The sequence below is a fragment of the Pelobates fuscus genome, chromosome 4, assembly GCF_036172605.1.
Source record: "Pelobates fuscus isolate aPelFus1 chromosome 4, aPelFus1.pri, whole genome shotgun sequence".
NCBI classification, from domain to species: Eukaryota; Metazoa; Chordata; class Amphibia; order Anura; family Pelobatidae; genus Pelobates; species Pelobates fuscus.
The window spans coordinates 63,289,053-63,314,876 of NC_086320.1; the positions used below are offsets into that span (position 1 = coordinate 63,289,053).

Sequence of the window (25,824 nt, forward strand, 5' to 3'; positions counted from 1 at the left end):
AATAGAAATTTACACTCTTATAAATCAATCTAATTACACCCCTTGGCTTTCAAACAGACAACACATACTTCCTGGTTTCGTTAGCTCAATGCAGCTGACCTCAAGAGGCAGCAATTGCCTAAAGCTGTGCTCCTGAAACCTCTCCTCAAGGCACACCTATCAGTCCAGGATTTAGGGTCTAAGGTGTTTAGAACTCCTTCCCCCCCCCCCCCCCTCCAAAAAAAGAAGTTGGGAATCCGGTAGGCAGAGATTTATGCTCACCCTTGCAATTAAACACAGGCCAAGGTGGTCAGGTAAGAATTCACCTGGCCTGTGAGTCTGTGCACAGGGGCTGTGCAGGATATTGCTCCAAGTCGCAGTACAGGTAAGGACACAAACAGGAGAATCGTCGAGGGTAAGCCAAAGTCCGAGGATGCCAGAAGTCAGGATACACGGAGTGAAAGCCAAGGTCAGAGGAAGCCAGAAGTCAGGATACACGATGCGAAATAGCCAAGGTCAGGAGCAAAACGATCTGGATACACAAAAACAGGAATCAGACAGCAGAACCAGAGTCAATGAACTGACACTGCCCTCAGAGAGAGGCAGTGTCTTATACCTGGCTACTCAGTGATGCTTTACAGCTGGACCATGATTGACAGGAGCAGTGTAACGGATCGCCTGGAACCCCGACTGAGTACCTCCGTTAAAGGATGCTCCTAGCATTTCCTGAGGACTCCAAGCACTCTGGCAGACACCACAATCACTGAATCTGAGAAGCATATAAATCCTCTCAAGCCTCTGAATGCTGTAGACAGTTGAATAGGAACAATATGAATAGGTTTGCACTCCTAGCAGTCAAACTGAAACAGCATGCAATAAATCCTCCCCCAAGAATGAGACGACACTTCACTTTGAGGGTTAAAACAGGAACTCAAGATTTATTCACATCACCTCCTTTTAAGACATTCTCCCATGCAAGGGAGGGATTTACAGTATACCAATAGCATAACGGTTACAACCCACAGATTCCCTCCCCTCAGATAACCAGTTAACTTAATTAACATGTGCATAATTTTACCTGAGTTTTGGATGTACCCTAAATACTTGGGGTACATCCACAAATCAAGTATAGATAGCCCTAGTCTGGAGGAACAACATATGTGAAAATCAGCCCATTCGGATAAAGGGTTCGGGAGTTATGGGACTTTAAAGTTTTGACCGACCGCACAGGCAAAGTAACCGACAATAGTTCCATGAGGTTTGGCCTTGCGGTCGGTCCCAGATCGTGCGTTAAAAGTCCTGAACGGATTGCCATCCAGAGTTATACCGAAGTCCGGATGAATCCCCATATGTACATTAGTCTTTCTACCGAACGGCGGCTCGTTCGGTAGTTGTGGCATGAATCCATGGAAGTCTGGAGGCCTCAGCGGTGTTTGCCTAGTCGAGTGTCCGATTTTATTCCAGGCACTCGACGGCAAAACACAGCTGTTCGGGAGTCAAAGATGGCCGCCGCCACGTGTTTGTTTTACGAACAAAGGCCACCCAGCGCTCGTCAATTAAGCTGCTGTTAACCGCAGCTGCTGGGTGGTCAATTGATGGCACACTCCAGTTCCCAGGTGGTCCTTAGATCGGTACTTTGTTCGGTAGATTGGATCTACCGAACACTCTGGCAGAAAGGCACGAATAAGCCTTTCTGCAGGGAAAATAAAGGTTTGAACTGCAGGGCCATAATCCAAAGGGAGCAGGCGGGCAATCAGGCTTCTCCAGTTCACAATGGCGAGGGTAGTTCCGCCACAAGCAGTCACAGGTTAAGTCCTGCCCCCAGTGCTGGAGACATGGCAAGGATAAGTTTCAGGCCAAACCAAGAACCAAAGTGGCGCAGAGGCAGGAACACAGGCTGAGAACCATAAAGCACCCAGGTTCAAATCCCCTGTTGGGCTCTTCTGGGTCGACCTCGTCTGGCAGTCTGGATGTCGCGGTGAGAACCGTGACACAAAGGCTTCTGATTGAGCTGCATTGAGAAGCCTGTGATTTAAAAGCTACAGAAAGTCTGGGCGGGGTTAGAAGGAAAAGCAGTTGGAAAAGCATAATTTGTCAGCTCCTTTTATTTTTGGTTAATTGTTGCAGTTTCATTGTTGTATCACTTTTTTTTTTTTTTTGAATCACCCCCAACAGGTTAACTGATGTCTAACATCTGTAGGTTTTGCTTTGCATTTTATGTTATTTATGTAAAGTTACATACACACATTTTGACCTTAAAGATTTTCTCAAGGCCTTGTGTTGCTTGTTGTCCTATTCTTATTAGAAGTACATTTCAAGATATTTGCTGCAAATTTATAGCTGTAAACTGGGATGTACCAAGGCCAAAAGTGTATATAGAGAAGGTGCAGAAATATAACAAACTACCATGTCACTTTTTGCAACTCTCTTCTGAGCTCCAAGGCAAGCTGTTAAATAGAGACTTGTTAAAGGGACACTATAGTCACCAAAACAAATTGAGCTTAATGTAGCAGTGTTGATGTACAGAGCATTCCCCTGTAGTTTCACTGCTCAATTCTTTGCCATTTATGAGTTAAATTACAGTTATTTATATTAATGCAGCATTAGCCACACCTCCACTGGCTGTGACTGAAATTAAATGATTTTGTTTTCGTGCAGACTGTGTCCATCAGATGAAACTTACTTTAAAGGTTTTTATCTCCTACTCTGTAAATTGAGCTATTAGCAGAGCAGGAGGTAAGACATTCTAAATTAAAAAGAATTTGCAATAGTGTCCCTTTAATGCAATCAGGGAAAATACTTTACCAAACATGAAACATTTGTGAATTATTCTAAAGTGAAAATAGATAAGATAAGGTGACCATATATCCAAGTTTATTAGTAGAGCTCTGGTTTGTTTGCAGCACCATTACATGATCTCTAATGGCAGGCACTGTATCACATGCTCAGAGAACAAGCATGTAGTGATTTTTCTTGTATTTGAGTTTTACAAGCATTACCTTTTTGTTTGTAGAGTTGTCCTGGTCTCCAATTATACACAGACATTAAACGTATTGCAAGAAGTGTGTAAACATCACAAATACAAGTTCACAAGATTAGATGGACAAACTCCAGTTTCACAAAGGCAACAGATTGTGGATGGTTTTAACAGCAACTACTCTTCCAGCTTTATCTTTTTACTGAGTTCCAAGGCTGGTGGCGTTGGTCTGAATCTTATCGGAGCATCCCATCTGATTCTTTATGACATTGACTGGAACCCTGCTAATGATATACAGGTTTGAGAATGTCTTACTGAATATGTCCCAGTTAATAATCACTTATTATAGATGATCTCACTTTCCTCACTCATTGCTCTGCTTTTTGTTTTTTTATGTATTTTTTTGATATATAGATTAATGGCGGTTGCGGTTAATAAAGGTATTGTGTGACAAGGCATGTCCTAGGTAAAACAGACTTTTTTTCATTTGCTATTTTGTGTCCAAACACAAAGTGATAATGTGCAACGACCGGAAACAATAAGTGTTATCCGAAAAGAAAGTTAGTTGGAACTTAAAGGGACACTCCGGTCATATAACAATGTAAATAGAGTGGTTTGGTGCCACAAGGCCCCCGGGCTCTCTTATTTTAAGGGGTTAAACTGCTCTTGAACGGTTTAGTCCCAAAGGTTGCCTGAAGCGCCGATCTCCAGGTTCCGCAGGTGGCATCTGACTTCTGAATTTGAGTTACAGGAAGCGTGGAGTGCCGCCTGGCTGGGACACCGCTGGAATTGGCTAGAGTGGTCAGCTGGTGCTCTAAGATGATCAGTAGCAATAAATTTATGAATGAGGAACTATGGATCGGCTTAGAGAGTCAGCTGACCACTCTAGCCAATCAGCACATAAGGTCAGACTGCGCCCAAGGGCCTCCTGGCACCATAACAGCTTAATTTAGATGAAGCTGTTATGCTTGTCGGAATGTTCCTTTAATTGTATGCTATCCATGCCTGTATTAAAGATGTAGTTACACGTTTAGATTCCAGATGTGAGAAGCTCATTTAGAATTCTCATACTTGCTGTTCTAAACTGCCCCTAAAGCTCTTAGAGGTGTATGCACTGAACACTGAATTGTAGTGGACTGGAGACTGAATTGAAACATTTAGGAAAAAGTGCTGATTTGAGGATATTCTCCAACTTCTCTATAGCAACGTTTGGTTATTTTAGCATACATTTTGCCATTCAGCTTTTACTCTCCTGCAGTTAACTAAATAAAAACCCTTTAATGTTTTAGGTTGTTATACTGTTTTGTTGTGGATAAGAGTCAATGTGCAAATATTCTTATTGGTTGATGTTATTGTCTTTAAGGAAGTTCCTGCTGTCAAACAATATGGGGTTCATAATGGATTGTCTCTTTTGATATTATGACTTTCAGGAATCTTTGGGGAATGCGGTAATTGCCCAGAACAGGGAGTAATTTACCATTTGGTTATAGAGTTGCTTGCGGGACCGATGCCATTCAAAATAATTTATCATTAGACTGCTTTGTTTAGCTGGGCAAGCGATCTTGTTGTATAAACACACTCACACACCCAGATACACACAAATGTGGATTTAGATATAATATTGCAAACATACATGCACACACGCAATTAAAGGTATATAGTCTATGCCCAAACACATTCTTAATACTGGGATTTATAGAACTATATATTATTACAAATTTTGCAGCACTGTAAACTGTGTGGACTAACACACGTATTTGTAAACAGACGAGTTGGACGCACAGAAACAGAGGGGTTGAGGGCACTGCCCAATGAGTGTACGTACTAGTGGGAGGGGGGTATCGTGACACAAAATATGAGGGTATTCTAGAAAAGAGGCAGAGCTAGAGAAAGAAACACCGACAGACTGCTGGGAGAGGTAGGAGAAGCACCAGGAGAGAGCAGTATCTTGTAGACCAAGGTTACGGAGGATGAGAAGAAACTGTTGATGATCAACAGTGTCAAAAACAGCTGAAAGGTAAAGGAAATTAGGATAGAACAGTGACCACAAGATTTTGCAGTGATTAGATCATTATATCTATAAATGTTATATTACCGTATATACTTGCGTATAAGCAGAGTTTTTCAGCACATTTTTTGTGCTGAAAAAACCCAACTCTGCTTATACTCGAGTCAATGTCTGTATTATGGCAATTTACATTGCCATAATACAGACTGGGGGCTGGCAGCGAGCGCTTACCTCTCCTGCAGCTCCTGTCAGCTCTCTCCTCCTCCGCGCCGGTCCGTTCAGCACCTCTGTCAGCTCCCAGTGTAAATCTCGCGAGAGCCGCGGGGGTCATAGTGCGGCTCTCGCGAGACTTACAGTGTGAGCTGACAGAGGTGCTGAACGGACCGGCGCGGAGGAGGAGGGAGCTGACAGGAGCTGCAGGAGAGGTAAGTGCTCTCTGCCAGTCCCCCTCCCCCCCACTGAACTGCCAATGCCACTGGACCACCAGGGAAGGAGAGCTCCCCTCCATGCCGTGTATCAAGCAGGGAGGGGGGACGAAAAAAATAAATAATAATAAAATAAAATATTTAAAATAATATTTAAAAAATAAATAAAAAATAATAAAAAAAATTAATATAACAAAAAAATACAATTATTATAATTAAAAAATAATAATAAAAATGCCCACCCCCCACCAAGGCTCTGCATCACACTCTGCATCACACACACACACACAGACACTGCACTCATATACACACTGCACTCATATACACACTGCACTCATATACACACTGCACTCATATACACACTGCACTCATATACACACACTGCACTCATATACACACACTGCATTCATACACACACTGCATTCACACACACACTGCATTCACACACACACTGCATTCACACACACACTGCACTCATACACACAAACACACTGCACTCATACACACAAACACGCTGCACTCATACACACAAACACGCTGCACTCATACACACAAACACGCTGCACTCATACACACAAACACGCTGCACTCATACACGCTGCACTCATACACGCTGCACTCATAACAAACACAACCAAAAAGAGGTAAAAGCGCACACACACACCAACCGGGAGTGATTACCTTAAATCGGACAGATAGGTATCTCCTCCTTTATATACAATAATAAGATTCTCTATTGGAAAATCCCTATACAAAAAATATAAACACAGAGAAGAACATAGTGCAACCTGTATATTATATATAAAACAAAGGGAAATTCTGAGATGAAATCACTCACACTTTTATGAGCCGTTTAGAAGTAGGCTCAGGACTTATGCAACTTTCATGTCACTTAAATGGGACATGTGCATTTCCTTGAATCCTCAGGCCAGTTCCCCTTAGGTCTCAATGATCATCAAGTCAGGAGTCAGGAGTCAGGAGTCAGGAGCCAGGAGTCAGGAGCCAGGAGCCAGGAGCCAGGAGTATCAGGATAAGTAGTTTTATTTTAACAAATAGTTAAAAGATAAATAATAAGAAGCAGTATTGCAACACAACGCGTTTCAACCAACTGTTTGTGGTCTTCCTCAGGTGCTCTTCCAAATCACAATGGATGTATCACAGTTTATATAGGGGGTAGTATTACATGCTTAATTGTTAAATCAGTAACATATGTATAGGTAATTACCCATATATGGTCCGGACCGGATGTGGTCTGCCACCTCCAATATGGCTCCACATCCGGTTCGGAGGAACACACAAAATCAAATACAATAATACATAAGTAACAATCAAGCACAGTATTCATGGTAAAAACCATCTCCCATCGTAATCAACATCCATGATATAGTAAAATCGTGTGTGACTACGGAGAAGGGAGGTATTGGAAGTCATATCGGTATTCCGTTGCCCCACTTCCGGTCACGTGTCCAAAGATGGAGTCCGTCCGTCGCGTCACTTCCGGTGACGTGTATAGCAACTGAAACCGTCCGTGTCACTTCCGGTTTCACAATTCAATAACGAAAGGAGCTCTCTTTCCTCCTCTAAGGGTGTAGTCATGTCCGTTCTTAAATTGAGGATAAGGTGGCCATCTTAAGAGTGGGCAAACAGTCCTCATGTAAATATACTCATTTCAAGTAGCAAGTATTGCATACAAAGAGAAAGCAAAATAAAAAACATATTAGTTACATAATTCAACATAAATTCAAATAACTATATCCCTAATGATGCTCATTCATGTAAATAATAGGGAAACTCGAATATTAAAAAGAACATAAACTAAAAGTGGTACATAGACCCAATGCAGAATCACTATGCAAGGGTAACTTAAATCCTATATATTTATAAAAACAGCTGTCCAGCAAATTCTTGATCCCCAAATAGACAGAACAGAAAATCGAGTTTTCTCCAATAAATAAATAAAAACTATAAAACCAATAAAAAAAGTAAAAAGGGCCATAATGATAAGAACTATATAAAAAATAAAAATATTAGTTAATCTTAGATGACGTCAATTATAGCAGCTTGTTGATCTCAAAATCGATATTTAGACCTTTTGGGGCCAGGGAACGCAATTCAAAAATCCATTTTGATTCCTTTAAACTAAGGGCTTTGGATATGTCCCCACCTCTCCAGTGCCCTACTACTTTTTCGATAGCGAAAAAACTTAGAAACTTGGGATCCGAGTCATGGTGTTGTGAGAAGTGTCTAGATACACTATGGTTCGGAAACCCTTTCTGAATATTTCTGAGATGTTCGCTAATCCTTATCTTAAGTTGGCGGGACGTCTTCCCCACATACTGGTATCCACAACTACATTGTAAGAGATAAATTACATAGGTAGAATGGCAGGTAATTAGAGTTTTAATCCGATACTCTTTTTTAGTGACTGCAGAATGGAATTTTTCCACTTTCTTATTATTACGTCTTTGGGTGTTGCAGCAAGCTCTGCAAGATCCACAGTGGAAAAACCCTTTCTGTTCTTGTGTCCAGTCACTCAGAAAGTTTCTCGGTACTTCTGTTTTAATAAAACTAGATGTAACCATTTGTTTGAGGTTTTTCGCACCCCTGAATATAAATTTCGGCTTGTTCCCTATATATTGTTTAATGTCTTCTTCATGTTGTAGGATATGCCAGTTCTTGTTAATGATTTTCTTAATTGCACCTATGTTACTAGAAAAGTTAAAAATAAAAGGAATCTGTTTGTCCTGTTCTCCTAAATTATTTTTCCTTTTATATTGTAACAGAGGGGACCTATCCATGTCACCAACTTGATCTATTTTATCTTGTAGATCGTCACCATCATATCCTTTTTGTATTAATTGGTTTTTAAGTGACATAGCTTGACTGGTATAGTCTTCTCTTTTGGTACAGTTCCTGCGTATCCGGAGGAACTGTCCTTTCGGTATATTGTCCAACCAGGGACGATGGTGGCAGCTATCCAGTTCAATAAAACTGTTAACGTCTACCTTTTTAAAAAAAAGTTTTGATCATTAAGACCTGGTCCTGAATAAAAATATTAAGATCTAAAAAATCCACACTCTTTCTACTCACATTCTGTGTGAGAGAGATCCCCCACTCATTGTCATTAAGATAAGTAAAAAACTCTGAAAAAGAATTTTCAGGTCCTTTCCAAATAATAAAAATATCGTCAATATATCTCTTATAGAGGACCAAGTTTGCGCCAAAATTATGTCCCCCGAAGACGAAAGTACGTTCCCAAAAGGACATAAATAGATTCGCGTAACTTGGCGCAAACTTGGTCCCCATTGCAGTACCTTTGATTTGCATAAAAAACTCCTCCTCAAACCAAAAATAGTTGTTGTGCAAAATCATACGTATTCCCTCTAAGATAAAAGTTTTTTGAAGTTCTCCATATATCTCTGCAGCCTCAAGATAAAATTCAACAGCTTTACATCCTATATCATGTTGAATGATTGTATAAAGACTAGCTACGTCACACGTTGCAAGTATAACTCATACACGCTGCACTCATACACGCTGCACTCACACACGCTGCACTCACACACGCTGCACTCACACACGCTGCACTCACACACACGCTGCACTCACACACACGCTGCACTCACACACACGCTGCACTCACACACACGCTGCACTCACACACACGCTGCACTCACACACACGCTGCACTCACACACACGCTGCACTCACACACACGCTGCACTCACACACACGCTGCACTCACACACACGCTGCACTCACACACACGCTGCACTCACACACACGCTGCACTCACACACACGCTGCACTCACACACACGCTGCACTCACACACACGCTGCACTCACACACACGCTGCACTCACACACACGCTGCACTCACACACACGCTGCACTCACACACACACGCTGCACTCACACACACACGCTGCACTCACACACACACGCTGCACTCACACACACACGCTGCACTCACACACACGCTGCACTCACACACACGCTGCACTCACACACACGCTGCACTCACACACACGCTGCACTCACACACACACGCTGCACTCACACACACACGCTGCACTCACACACACACGCTGCACTCACACACACACGCTGCACTCACACACACACGCTGCACTCACACACACACGCTGCACTCACACACACACGCTGCACTCACACACACACACGCTGCACTCACACACACACACGCTGCACTCACACACACACACGCTGCACTCACACACACACACGCTGCACTCACACACACACACGCTGCACTCACACACACACACGCTGCACTCACACACACACACGCTGCACTCACACACACACACGCTGCACTCACACACACACGCTGCACTCACACACACACACGCTGCACTCACACACACACACGCTGCACTCACACACACACGCTGCACTCACACACACACACGCTGCACTCACACACACACACGCTGCACTCACACACACACACACACTCACACACGCTGCACTCACACACACACACGCTGCACTCACACACACACACGCTGCACTCACACACACACACACACACACACACACACTCACACACGCTGCACTCACACACACACACACACGCTGCACTCACACACACACACACACGCTGCACTCACACACACACACACACGCTGCACTCACACACACACACACACGCTGCACTCACACACACACACACACGCTGCACTCACACACACACACGCTGCATTCACACACACACACACACTGCATTCACACACACACACACACACACTGCATTCACACACACGCTGCATTCACACACACGCTGCATTCACACACACGCTGCATTCACACACACGCTGCATTCACACACACACTGCACATATACACACACTGCATTCATTATATACACACACTGCAAATAAAAATTAAATTAATATTTTTTTAGGATCTAATTCTATTTAGAAATTTACCAGTAGCTGTTGCATTTCCCACCCTAGTCTTATACTCGAATCAATACGTTTTCCCAGTTTTTTTGGGTAAAATTAGGGGCCTCGGCTTATATTCGGGTCGGCTTATACTCGAGTATATACGGTAATGTGGAAACATTGTACAAATCTCTTACCTAAATGTATTACCATGACTGGTGACGTTCGCTACCTAAAAATACTGATAGTGTAACTCCCACTACTTACCATCACCTAATAAAGTCTCAGCACTTTCAAACTGTACATTGAAAGGATAAAAATAATATCAAAACGTGAAATAATTGATGGTTATATGATAATCTGTATTCCTCCAACAATGATAAATTATATCGTTTTCTGCCAGCAGGTGTCACTGTCATTCCAGATTCTAAAGATCTACATTTCATGCTTCCTCTAGGAATTTATGGAATGTTGTCCATTTCAGTAAAATGTTTGTTACAGCTCAAAATTTCTAGTACTAATCTGGAAATTGTAATATCTATAATCTCTGAATGGTTTTGGCATTCATGGTTTAGAAATCTTTTTTAACTAGTACATTTTAAAAAGACTTTCCAAGGTTCCCTTGGGTTTTTCTTCTGTCTGAGCATCTCTTATATCTCATCACCCACATCGACATTCCCGTGTCTTCATGACTGTCTGATATTGCCTTCTGGACATCCTTTCACGCTTTAAAATAAACCCAGAAGTAGTACCTTCCTTTCCTACATTATTTCCATTGCCCACTATCCTTCCATCTTCTCACCGTAGGTTTGCAGTCTAATTCTATTACTCTTAATGCAGGATGAAGGTGCATCAGCGAATTATCTCCACCTGCCATTTCAGTTATCCAATATCATTTTCTCTCTAAAAACGCCATGTCCACTTTCTGGTCATTAGTTTTATTTATTGCAATTCCTGCCTGCTAACCGTGCATCACCACTCAGAAATGCCGCTGTCCGTGTAATCCTCAACATGCCTTGATCTGCTTGTGTCTTTCCTCTTCTGCAAATAAATGTCAGTTCTAGTAATAAAATATTAAGATATTTGATTATGTAGCAGGTTTTTCAATTCTTGTAATGCAGACGGATTTGTATAACCACAGTTTCTATGTTTAGGCCATGGCTCGAGTATGGAGGGATGGTCAGCGTCGAACTGTACACATCTACAGACTTCTTACCACAGGTCAGAACCAACATCCTGTATTCTCACATTGCATGTGTGAGGGGAAACTGTGAAGACTATATCATTGTATTTTTTTTATTTTTTTTAATATTGTTTTTGAGTTATAGATAATAGGCCAGGTGACTGCCAAGTTATTAAAAAAAAAAAAAAAACACTTTTTTTTTTTCTTTTTTCAGGTCAAACTATTTAAGGGCAATATGATAATATTGTCATCCAAAAATCACAATATCTATTGATCCATGTCTAACTGACAGTAAAACACAACAGGAAAAACAAACTTTAAACAATTTCCAGAATAATGGAATTAAAAATCAGAATCCAACATCTAAAGTTATTTAAAATAGTGAATAAAGTTTAAATAGTTTATTGAAAATAAAGAGGTTTAAAAAATGCTACCCGAACAAAAGCAGTTAGTTTTTTAAAAATCTGATCATGTATTCTATTATGAAAGTCTATTCAAGTAGGTAAGTACCCATTGGACTTGAACCTAAAACACTTGACTAAAGAGAATGTGACATTCTTGAAGAAGCTATGACATTCAAAGGAGTCGGTCTTTATTGCCAACATAACAACTTCCAATACTCGTTTTAATAGTATGTATGCTCAACTAAAGTCAACCGCTCTAAATCTACCAGTTCTGACTGGTGCATATATTTATGTAAACGGCTTCGTTTACCGGTACTGACTGGTACATAAAAAAAAAAGATAATGAATTCCTAGAGTTAAGGTATATAAAATCACTTTTATTGATAACTTAAAAATCATCGCAATTAACCAAACTATAATATTTCCAATCACAAAAAGGTTCTGCAACAGGCTGACCAGACTCTTGAAACATATTACAATAAATGTATAAAAAACACAATGTCTACATTGTAAGAATCTCTTGATTACACTTGTAAACATTGTTAGCTGCCCCTATATGTCAAAAAACACCGCTAGCAGAAATGTACAGAGGTCAAAGATGATATTATATTGCCAAAAATTCCCACCCAGGTAGTAAACAAGTAAATAGTGAGCAGAAAGTATAGTAAATATATAGTATGCCGAAAGGTGCTTCGAGGGGCACCTTTCACTAAAGTTATAAAGAAGTACTCCTGCTGTAACTAAATGTGCCTGAAATAAGAAATTACGGGAATTGAGAAAATAAAGGTTAAAATTAACAAAACCGCAATGATTTCTATGCCAAAGCTACGGTCGCTTTTCTCTCAAGCAATGCTCTGGTCTGCAACATTTTGCAAAAGGCAAGGAGATTTCAGCAATAGCATCTATTGGGTACTCCACCCTCCCATTCTTTTTCCTAAAATCAATTGGGACCAGCTCATATTTTGGGTATTTATGCTGACTGGCACATATATTTATATTTCATATATCCCTCAGGTACTATAGAAGAAAAAATGTATCAAAGACAGATAAGTAAGCAAGGTCTGTCGGGAGCTGTCGTGGACATAGTCAAGAATTCTAATCACATCCGATTTTCTTTGGATGAACTAAGAAACCTCTTCACACTGCATGAAGACTCAGACTGCGTAACCCATGATCTGCTGGAATGTAATTGTACAAAATTAGCAAACCTCTCAGGTAAACCCATCTCAGCTCATCTAATTGCAATTCTTTCAAATGCAATCAGAATATTCTCAAGATTAATAAGTTGCTCATACTGGGGAAACCATGATCTGCTGGGGTGTGATTGTACAAATTTCGAAAACCATTCAATCAAACACGTGACAGCTCAACCAAATTAATTGTTTTAAAAATATGTTAAATATTCATTGGGTTAAGATCATAAGATGCCACATTCCATAGTCACAGTTGGCATAGTAACAAACCAATGTTGTTGTTTTTTAATGCATCTTTTAAAGGGATACTGTAGGCACCCAGACAACTTCAGCTCATTGAAGTGGTCTGGGTGCAAACTCCCATCACACGTAACTCTAAAGTGGTAATTATTGTAGTTTTTATAAACTGCAATAATTACCTGCTAGGGTTAACTCTTCCTCTAGTGGCAACCACTAGAGGGATTTCCAGGCTTGAAGGCAACTTAACGATGCTTGACAGGCTTGAACGACGCTGGACATCCTCACGCTATGCATGAGGGCTTCCAGCATCACCAGAATCCACATAGGAAAGCATTAAATAATGCTTTCTTATGGGAAAATCCTAATTGCTGCGCATGCGCATTTGGTCTCCCCTTAAGGCGGGGGAGGAGGGATGGCGAAGCTGAGCCAGCGCAGAGGGACATTGGCGCTGGACCCAGGTAAGTGACAGAAGGGGTTATTAACCCCTTCTGCACCACGGGGGTGGGCTTGACAAATGATGAAGCTATAGTGCCATTAAAATAAGTTTGTTTTCCTGGCACTATAGTTTCCCTTTCATATTGCTTGTTCAGATATATTTTCAGTCATCTACTGCAAATGCTGGTAAACAGTTCAATCTGTTTTCCAGATCCTATAACCGTTTATGCAAAATAATATGTAGTAGTTTGATAATTTTTTATTTTCGCCGTAAATTATTGTATTTTGATCCTCGTTTATTTTATTTCTTTTTTTTTTTTTCAATGCTCCACAAACAATTAAATGTTTTCAATTTTGTGGGGAAGAGGGGAATAAACCAACACAAAATCTGTAAAACAAAGTTTTTCCATCATAAATTACAGTCCTAACACTATAAAATGACGACTACAATGTATTTCAAATATTTACAGCTGATGTTATTTTATCCTTGCATTTTTCCAGCAGAACAGAGTGAAAAAACGTCCGCACAGAAGAGGGGCTGTCAGCTTGGCTCCCACCACAGTCAGCCCGATAAGAATTTCTCCATGTCCGAACTGATGCAGTGGAAACATTTCTCAATGCAGAATAGCTTTGAAGATCCCTTTCTGCAGCTGGGAAAAGAATCCATTTCCTATGTTTTCCAGAACACCACAAACAGCCAAACATCATAAAGAGCATGAACTTCTGTCAGCTTTCTGGTTTGGCTTTTGAGCTGAGCATACAGCCTCACTCTTTAACATTAACACAACAGGGTTGGAATGTTCCCAGTAAATACTTCAGTGACATGGGAATATAGCCACTCATCACGTAGCTTAGGGCTGTATATTCCATTGAACACATTAACATTTTTTTTTTTTTATGCCAAACATGAACTCATTAAACCGAGGGGTTTATTCACTTAACAGCGTGTTGTCGTGAGTCAACATTGGTTTTGCAAACATTAGGCAGAACTAACAAAACTGGATGTAATTGATCTCAAACCAAACTATTTTAGACTAAATTGTGTTACTCCGTGCAGCTCACTGTTTAATTCCATTAATTACACCCCCAGATTTGTAAAGCTTCCGGCAATATATAATTTATAGACTGGGAGTTATGCATTGCTACTATCACTAGGTTTTCCATACACGATCTATATATCTTCCATTAATGTATGACATCAGACTAGAGTAGACTGGCTGTTACTTATTAGACAAAGGGAGCCCCCAAAAGATAGATCCCCAGATGTTGTAGAACTACCACTCCCATAAAGCTTTGCATGCCCTTAGAAGGACAAAGCATAATGGAGGCTGTAGTTCTACAACATCTGGGGATTTACCTTTTGGGAACACCTAGACTATTTTGCAATAAACAGACAACAAGCCAATGTCTTACAGTTTTGTAAAATGTAATTTATTTCAAATTTAAAGCCATAGTTCTATATTTTGACTGCTTTTTTCCTGGGTTTAATTTGACAGTCAAACTACGGAGCAAAGGAATCAGGAACGGTCTTGCTCATGCTATTGCCACCTTCCCAAACCCATGGGGATGGGGATAATGATCTGAGGCTGACGAGCCTCCTCCCCCCATTTAATTTCTAATAGTTTACAATCCTATGTAAACTAACACTGATGTAGTATAAATAATAAAAGCATACTTTTACCATATGATTTCTCCCAGGTATTTCAATTCTATATATGCTCTGTAAGTGGAAAATAGTTGGAATGACAAAATATTACACCAATAAATCAATAATAGGAAATTAAAAATAAAATGTAAATACTGTTTTTCATCTGCAACCAAAATGTCGATTACGTTGTGGGACTTTCCAAATCCCAAATACTGGATGGAATCCAAATTCCAACCCACTGCTAATCATTACTGCAAATATGGCTTAATTGGCCATCACGTCTACTGCATATCCCCTCTCCGATCCTCCTTAACCAATTTTAACAATCGTTATCTCAATTTTCATCATTTGTTGTACTGCTCTGCCACTGACTAGAAGTCATGGCCTGAACCTACAGAGCACTAACTTAAACAATGTAATATCAAGAGTGCAAAAAATCTATATCTCTAATTTAGAACTACAGCTTACCCCTGGCAAAACATCATGTGAGCTGTAGTTCTAAACATATAGTGATCTACAATTCTAACACTCCTGTCCTATATCTTCACTCTCTGGTTACTCTCTCTGCAGTCCTTCGCGTAAGCCTTAAAAAGTTGGTAGTTCTTCTACTTGCAAAACAAGCACACAAACAGTTGGTGGTAATTAGTTCAATGTTTCGGTGCAAATCAAAGACCTATTTAATGGGAAAACACCACCTAATGGGAAGGGGCTATCCTGCGGTCAGTTATTTTACTTTGTCTTACTGATGACACTCTTTGACTCTAGTCAGAAAAGTTTACCATTTGATTCCTGCTTACTCTTCTATATAAATTACCTCACGTGACTCCCACCTTATCCATCCCATCAATTTAATGGCTACCATACAGCCCTCTCACTTTCTGTCTATCACACGTAACATAACGTACCTCTTAAAACTCCCAAGAGCACAGCCATCCAGGATGTATCAATTTGCATAGTTTGTTTTTTTTATGTAAGTTTTCCCATGAGTCAAATGGTATGTAACTGCTACATTGTATAGTGCCAGAGAATATTTTGGTACCTTGTGGAAAATTAGTAATGATTATACCGACAATACCGCTATTATCTTCTAATTTAATTTTGTCTGGACTGACTCCAGCAAGTCTCTGCCTCCTAAATATTTTAATATATCCAAAGAGAAAGAATGACACCGTCAAATGCCATCTAGATATTCTTAAAGTAAAATGGTAATAGGTCTGGAATTTTCACCATTTGAAAAACATTGAAAATCACCTGTAACATGTTCTCTTTTTCCATATGCTGCTCTGTTTTCTTATAAATGTATATGAAAGATTTAGCAATTTAATGTACAATCCTGTCCAGTACTGGCATTGAAGGTAGAGAAATAGAAACATTTGTTTTGTTTTTCCCATTTTTATATGTATGTTTTTTTGTGGTTTGTCTGTTTATAATCAATGTTTTGGCTACTATAACTTGACTATTTGTGCCTGCTTATTCAGATATGTTTGTCCATTATTACTATAAAATCACAGATGATGTGATGAGTTCAGCTATATAGAATATCCACGTAGATACACGACTGAAGGATTTACCATATTTTTCCGTGTATAAGACGCCCCCATGTATAAGCCGACCCTTATTTTTTTTTAACCCAAAATTAAGAAATACATATTTTAAACATCTACAGCACTGAAGTCCAGTTTGGCTGATCAGGATTCCCCACTGGTCCCCCCTCATACTCCGCTTCCCGAGGTCTGGACACTGATTACCTGGAACGCTGTTATGCTGTTGGAGGCAATGATGCCCTCTGCCCATGGTACCCTTTGGGGGATGTCCGAGTAAGCCTCACCCTGCAGTATCTATCTGTAGTCACGGAGCCGTGAGGTATTGGCGCGGTCGAGTGATGTGAGGAAGCATGCGGTTGCGCAAGATCTCCCAGACCTGTGCACACAATCTATCAATTTCATGGAGAAGCGCCTCTCTGCTTCAACTATGTCAGCAGGTCGCAAAGGTGTACAACACAGCCTATGCCCACAGGAACCTGACAGTAGCAAACCCAACAGTCATCTGAGTGTTCTATCAGCAAGTAGCCAAGTTTTGTGCCCAAATTGTGCTGAGTAAGTACCATATTTGGCTTGATAAGATTTTTGAAGGAGCTCCAGTCAGGTCAGGGGCTGTGCACAAGAGTTTTTTTTGTTTTGTTTTTTTAACCCCTGCAGTGACATTCTGTGTAGAAGACACCCAATTTTAGACTTGAAAAATGTGGGGGGAAAAAACTGTCTTTTGCATGGGAAAATACTGTATTTATCAATGTAATACTGTATTTATCAATGTATTTATCAATGTAACAGATCCAGTACTCCAACTGAGTACATCCCCCAAGTGCCGTAGTGATTATGAGTGTGAACATAGCTCCCAATCCCCCAAACATGAGCTTAGACTTCATGAAGGTTGTAAGATGATCTGTTTAATCCAGGTTAAATGGCCTGCTTTTATGCAGTACAAGGACCCAGAAAACACGCCCATGACACTCCCACACAAAACAGGGTAATCCCGTCCCTCTGCCTGGGAGATAGTCAGGAGCTGTACAAACTCAATTATCTCCAGGCACAGAAAAACATACAATGTACAAGCACCCCAAAACACATGAAAACCCCCACAAAAGTTATATCCCCTGATAGCCTCGATCTGGGTAACCAACATATCCAAAATTCACCCAGATCGGTTTAGGGGTTTGAGATTTCCATGGAAGTCAATTATTTGGCCGACCACGCACATGGTCCTATTCCCAAAATAGTTCCATGAAATCAGGGCTAGCGGTCGGTCAACTTTGGTAACATAAAAACGAACTTTAAACGGATTCCCAAACTGAGGAAGAGAATGACTCCTGGGAAGGCAAAATAGGGGTTAATCAGCCCAGAGGTGGTCCGCAGTTCGTGAGTTTGTTCGGTTCCCGAACAGTACAAAAAAAAACCACGGACAAAGTCTTTTTACCAGCCTTTGCTAGGGCCCCTAGTCAGGGGGCAGGAGGCTAGCCTCCACACTCCTCCAGGAACTCGTGGCGAACGTTCAGGCAAGGGGGCGTACGTCACAATCAAACTAGGAATTGTGTGTCTTAATGGTAAGGTTCGTATTTGGTTTGAATGGTTTAGTGTCTAGCAGGTCGGATAGTGCACGGAATTTGGAACCGTCTATCGGTTGTCTTTTAACTGATTATCCAGACGTATACCTCTGAGAATGTTCTTTATAGGGTAAGAAGACATGAATTGTTTGGAACTAGGATAGGCACTTAATATATGGTGTTGTATGCCAGTCAGGTAAAGTTTTATGGTGTTGAGAGAAAGTTTTCAATTAAGGTGGAAAAAGGAAATGAATGCCACTATGGAATTCAGCGAATGTATATCTGTAATTTTCTAGTCGGATGTAAATTTAGAGTAAATGGCAAATGCCTTATTGTATGCTTGTGTGGTGTTTACAGAAAGGGCAGAGCTGGCCAGGAATCTGCCATGTGCCATTAGGCAGGTAAATCCAGGATTAGGTCTTGGAACAAGGGAGTTAAGATTGGAACTTTGTTGGCCATCGGGTGGGCTTTGAAGAAATCCTGAAATTTAGAGTGAGACAGAGCATCAGCGGCTTTATTGGTGCGTCCGGAAATGTGAATGCATGTAATATGGAAATTTAATATGGCTGCTAGCCATGTGAGACATCTGATGAGTCTCATTATGATGAGAGATGAGAATCTGCCATTATTTATGATGTCCCTAGGTGCACTCAGGCTTTGGAGGTGGCCACTATGGGGTAAATTTCAAACAAGGCTGATGTTTGGAATGAGGGTAGGCCAAGAGTCTCGACTGGCCATGTGTCTCTGAACCAGGAATTGCCGAAAATCGCAGGGGGGGGGGGGGGGGGGGGAGGGAGGGAGATAAACCTAGCTTTACTGTTCCAATGGGACAGAAACCTGAGCCACATGTTAAGATCAGCTATGGCATGTACGTCCAGTGTTATGGTACTGTTTTCAGTAGTTTGAAGGGGAAGAAGGCATAGGAGTCTGGAGATAATAGCTCGGCTTTGTGGAATGATCCTTAAAGTAAAGTTCAATGTACCAAGTAAGGACTGAAGCTCAGACCTGGTACACTTGTTCTTGGCAAGAAAAGATTCCACAGACTCTCTAATCCTTAGTACCTTCTCTAGAGGCAGACTAGCCTGTAGTTTAACCGTATCCAGTTAAATCCCCAGGAAACCTAAATCGGTGGAAGGCCCTACTGTTTTGTCCTGCGAGTGCGAAACCCCTAAAGATGAGAAAAGTGCCATGGTTTTGCTGATACTAGTAGGTGTGGCATGTGGGACTTTGATTCTAAGAAAGTCGTCTAAGTAGTGGATAACTGATGGACATTCGCATATATTGAGTAGGAGCCAACTTAGTGCGTCTGCAAACATTTCAAAAAGTTTGGGACTGCTTTTTGAACCAAATGTCAAACGTGTGGCAAAGCAGTATTTTTCTGTGCATATGCCACAGGGATCGGTGTATTGGTAAAAGCTTGAAATCGTTGGAAATGTCAGTCTTGCCCAACCCAGCACCTTCACCAGCCTTCAAGATGGCATGTATGGCGTTGTCCACTGTGACATAGTGCAAGGAAAACTCCTGAGATTGGATCAATGTGTAGACAAGGAATGTGGAGCCGATAAATGGATAATGAAACGTTTTTATTTGAGAATCTTCCTGTGGCAATACCTATTGGGTTGGTACGCCATTGAGAAAAATGTCCTAGTATGAACCCATTGTCTAATTCTTTTTTGATTAATTTGTCAGTGTTGAGGGGGTCAAGTATTGCTGACTGTAGGTTAGGGCATTCGTGTGTGCCAAAGGGAAGTGCGATAAGGCCAGTGTGGAAACCTTCTGTGAAACCCTGAACCAAGAATTCAACTAAGTGGTGGGAATGGTGTGCCTGGAGATAGTATGCCAGATTGTCAATGCTAACTTCGGTCAGTCATTGCTTTGGATACAGACTGTTTTTGGTGTGTGCCCTATAACAAATTGAGCAGACGTTCAGCAATCTGCATGAGCTAAATCCGCAACATAGAATGTGACGGCAGATAAGAACCATTCGGCCCATCTAGTCTGCCCAATTTTCTAAATACTTTCATTAGTCCCTGGCCTTATCTTATAGTTAGGATAGCCTTATGCCTATCCCACCTATGCTTAAGCACCTTTACTGTGTTAACCTCTACCACTTCAGCTGATTATTCCATGCATCCACTACCCTCACAGTAAAGTAATACTTCCTGATATTATTTTTAAACCTTTGTCCCTCTAATTTAAGACTATGTCCTTTTGTTGTGGTAGTTTTTCTTCTTTTAAATATAGTCTCCTCCTTTACTGTGTTGATTCCCTTTATGTATTTAAATGTTTCTCTCATATCCCCCCTGTCTTGTCTTTCCTCCAAGCTATCCATGTTAAGATCCTTTAACCTTTCCTGGTAATTTTTTTTTTTATCCTGCAATCCATGAACCAGTTTAGTAGCCCTTCTCTGAACTCTCTCTATGGTATCAATATCCTTCTGAAGATATGGTCTCCAGTACTGCGTACAATACTCCAAGTGAGGTCTCACCACTGTTCTGTACAATGGCATGAGCACTTCCCTCTTTCTACTGCTAATGCCTCTCCCTATACAACCAAGCATTCTGCTAGCATTTCCTGCTGCTCTATTACATTGTTTGCCTACCTTTAAGTCATCAGAAATAATCACCCCTAAATCCCTTTCCTCAGATGTTGAGGTTAGAACTCTATCAAATATTCTGTACTCTGCCCTTGGGTTTTTACATCCAAGATGCATTATCTTGCAATTATCGACATTAAATGTCAGTTGCCACAATTCTGACCATTTTTCTAGTTTACCTAAATCATTAACCATTTGGTTTATCCCTCCTGGAACATAAACCCTGTTACATATCTTGGTATCATCAGCAAAAAGACATACTTTACCATCAAGACCTTCTGCAATATCACTAATAAAATTATTAAAGAGAATGTGTCCAAGTACAGATCGCTGAGGTACCCCACTGGTGACAAGCCCAAGCTTTGAATATACTCTATTGACTACAACCCTCTGTTGCCTGTCACTCAGCCACTGCCTTACCCATTCAATAGAGATGTCGCGAACATAAAATTTTCCGTTCGCTAACGGCGAACGTGAATTTGCGCAAATGTTCGCAAAGGGGCGAACCGGGCAAACCACCATAGACTTCAATGGGCAGGCGAATTTTAAAACCCAGTGTGGAAAAAGAGAAGGGAGGAAACCGCGCCCTAGATATATACAAATGTAGATATATATATATATATATATATATACGTACACAGAAGTAGTAGTTATGGTCTCTTATGTAGTTGACCTCAAAGAAAACAAAACATAAAATAATAATAGTGCAGTATGTCAAGTATAGTGGGTGCGTGGATAGATAACAGGAATAATCCACACTCACATTGCCCAGAGCTAACTTAGAGCTCAGCTGTTTACACGCCTGGACGGAACAATCCCCGTCTAAGGATATGGCGATATGTAGAAAAATAAGAAAATCCAGATGGTGCAGTATGTACTGATAAAATATATAAATAAATAATTAAATATCGTACTCACATTTGCTAGAGCAGAACTTGCTCTAGTCTCAATAGCATAGGTGGTATAGTCCCCACCAAGGAACAAGATGGTGACCAAGAGCAAAAAATAATAAAATCCAAGTATAGTACAATGGATAAAGACAATTTATTTAATACATTTATATTAAAGAATTAAAAGTCTATGTATAAAGTCTATAAAAGTCCACTTTACGCGTTTCACCTGTAAAGGCTTCCTCAGAAGTGTGGAAGATGTCCTGGTCCCATTCGTTTATATAAGAGTCCTAATGATGATGATTCCTTCCTGGTGTGTGTGATTGGAATTTCTTGTAACCAACGGTGAAACGCACGCGTCATACTGGAAGTGACGCGGTGTGGTGGGTCCGTGGTTGAATTTGCGTTCCATATATGGAACGCATACAGAACTACTAAAGTAATGTTGCGTTCCATTGGAGTGGTATGAAAAATATATCTTAACATAAATAATACTTATTGGGATGAGCAGGTTGCAAGTGCTTTCAGATTCGTCCTAGATGTTTGCTTATGTCGCCCCGGAAGTGACGCGGCATCAGGGGCCGTGAATATCGATGCGTTTCACGTGTGGAACGCAAATGCTGCCGAAAATGATTCCGGTGTGCATTCTTATTGAGAGAAAGCAGTCTTCAGTAAAATGATCTCGGAGAAAGATATATATGATTGTGGGTCATATAGAATTTAGTATCTAACAAATAATATTAAGAATTAAAATAATGAGTGGAAAAGGTATAGACATAAAAAACATGGAAATAAATAAAGAATCTGATATTAAAATCAGGTCTGAAAAGAACATTGGAAATATGATTGTTGGTCATATAAAATCATATGTAATTTAGTATCTGACAAATAATATTAAAAAATAAAATAATGGGGGGCATGGCCAACGACCGCATGGAGTAGTCGCAAGCCGTGCGAGCTCCGTGTACCGCCGAGCCTACAGTGACAATTAAAGAGCCTAACGAGCACAAAACTTACCCCCACAAGGGGCAACCACTGCCTTCACCCTCATGGCGCCCTCCAAACAGCTTAAATTGACGGATTCGATCCGCTCCGGTAAAAAAGACCGCCCGCGGCAAAAACAAGATGGCGACGATACAGCCGCGCAATCCCCAGACCCGAGCAGCCTCACAGACGAGGACAACTCGCAGATACCACAAGGAGATGCTTTGGTTACTAACCAAAGCCTGCATACCATGCTGCAAGTCCTAAAGGAATCCCTGAGATCAGATTTCAAACAAATCTCTAAAGAACTAAGAAAGGACATACAAGATCTGGGTGAGCGCACCAATCGACTGGAATCCAGGACAGACGACATCTGCTTGGCCCACAACGATATGGTGGACCAATTGCAGAAATTAGAAGAAGAACAGGCCGCACTAAAACTAAAAATGGCGGATATGGAAGATAGATCCCGCAGGAACAATCTGCGCTTTCGAGGTATCCTGGACTCAATATCCGCGGAGGCCCTCCCACAGTACCTGCAAGCCATCTGTGCCATTTTAGTACCTCATCTCGAGGTTGCCTCTTGGACGATGGACAGAGTACACAGGCTACCCAGATCAGCTAGACTCTCCGCCGACACGCCACGCAATGTGATTGTGCGCTTCCACTACTACAAGGCCAAGGAAGCATTATTATCCGCGACAAGAAAACTGGATCAACTGCCTGACCCATACCAAAATATCAGCGTGTTTGCCGACTTGTCTGCAGCGACCATGGCGAGAAGGAGGGAGTTTATCAATGTGACCAGGACCCTGCGCAACCACCAAATCTCTTACAGATGGGGCTACCCGACTAAACTTTTGGTCTGGCACAAAGGAAAATCGGTAGCAATCCTAGAACCAGAAGTGGGAATGGCGAAACTCAAGGAGTGGGGCCTGCACCACAACATGGGACACAACTCCCCGCAGAAAACGCTCCCTAAGAAAATGAGAGCAGACTGGACTATGGCGGGATCGCCTTCCAGACCGACGGCGCAGCATGAGAACTGATAATCGGACACTATTTTGCAGTACCAGAGTGACTCCAAGAACTTAAGTATTAATAGGGCTGTGAATGTATTGTGAAATGTATTCTGCTTGCCAACCGGGTAATATTGAGGCGAGGTAAAACCGCCACTTAATCCCCTGATTTAGTTACCAACTGAACACTTGACTCAATGTACAGGTTATGACACGTTCTGATAATAGAGCAGGAATGGCTGCTAGGCCTCGTCTGGGCAACCACGATGATAACCTGACACCCATTTCACTACCGCGTTTACACGCAAATGGCCTTATTTGTATTAACATCACTAGCTAAACCTATCAATTTAAACTTGGCTTTACATGGTGAACTGTTATTTGCCCGATATTCATAAGAATACACTGTGAAATTATGTGAGAGTAACCAATGTAGTTGCATTTTCACTCTGAGCAGCGATATATCCTCTGTCGCTCGCAGCTAGCATTGTCAAATGCTAAAGGCCATACAATAACTGATTATCTGCACGGGTGAGCGCCCGAGTGCTCTGGCGTCCCCACTGGCACTGGGAAACCCTTCTTGGTCACCACATTCAGAACACTAATGCTCCGTCCTCTTGAGAGCTTGATAGGCTACTCTGATATTAGAGGCTAAATATCGGCGGGGACTCCCACCCCCCACTGCCCAATCCAGAGAGATGACAGTCTCCTACATGTGGCAGATTCTGTCCCTGCGCATCAAGCAGGATGATTTTACCCCCTTACCCCCAAGTTCAACCCTATTTTTGCAGTTTGCACTGATATGTTTTATATGTTATATGCTGTTATTTGAAGGTATACACGTCCTCAGTCTGCATTCACATAAGGCTCACTTGTCCCGAGGTCCCCCTGGCCTATCACCTACCCGGCACTCGAGAAAACTTGTACAGCGCCAACCAGCATACCGATTACCGAGACGGCACTATGTGCCAAACCAAGTCAAATACACATCCACACACATTCCTAGTGCAGAACCAGACTGCAACACCCCTATCTGGCCATGCGCTTCTATAGGGTACAAACTACGTGAGCAACAACCCCCACATTTAACATCATGGCGATAGCCACATTCAAAATATATTCCCTCAACGTAAAAGGCCTCAACAGCCCGCACAAAAGGCGCCTGGTTGTCCAAACTATGCACAAATCCAAAGCCGCTATCATTTGTCTCCAGGAAACACACTTATGCAGCCGTAATCCCCCACAAATACGCTCCAGTCAATACCCCCAGGTTTTCCATGCATACTCACCCCACAAGTCTAAGGGAGTAGCCATCCTGTTCCACAAGGACTGGGTATTCCAGGAAACAAAAAGACACACGGACGCAAATGGTAGACTGCTAATTCTCACAGGTAACCTTAACGGCATGTTAGTCACAATAGCATCGTTCTACGCCCCAAACGAGGCCCAGGTCGCGTTCATTCGCAAATCCTTGAAATTAATAGACAAAATCCGGACAGGCCACATAATTATTTGCGGTGACTTCAATAGCACCTTAGACCCGACCCTGGACATAAAAAGGGAACAGGACAAATCCCCAACCTCGCACGCAGTCTCCACCTGCAGCGAATTAAGTAAAACAATCCACAATAACAACCTTTATGATGCTTGGAGATCTACATACCCGCGAGAGAGAGACTATACTTATTTCTCGCAGGTGCATGGTACGTACTCTAGAATTGACCTATGTCTGGTAGACAAGGCCACACTGATGAACATCGAGGATGTGCAAATTGGCCAGAGGACCTGGTCAGATCACGCCCCATTGACAATCACATTCCGCTCCCTATACCAAG

The 25,824-nt window shown here is 41.5% G+C and overlaps 1 protein-coding gene across 2 annotated transcripts in view; it reads left to right on the forward strand.

Moving 5' to 3' along the window:
- The window catches only part of RAD54B (RAD54 homolog B), a 91,927-nt gene extending 75,580 nt beyond the window's left edge, over nt 1–16,347 (forward strand). For both annotated transcript variants that reach the window (XM_063451243.1, XM_063451244.1), the window contains 4 exons: nt 2,993–3,254; nt 11,452–11,518; nt 12,899–13,099; nt 14,254–16,347. In XM_063451243.1, coding sequence (XP_063307313.1) covers nt 2,993–3,254; nt 11,452–11,518; nt 12,899–13,099; nt 14,254–14,462 — 739 coding nt within the window. In that variant the 3' untranslated portion in view covers nt 14,463–16,347. The remainder of the gene's footprint in view (nt 1–2,992; nt 3,255–11,451; nt 11,519–12,898; nt 13,100–14,253) is intronic.
- The last annotated feature ends 9,477 nt before the right edge of the window (nt 16,348–25,824 follow it).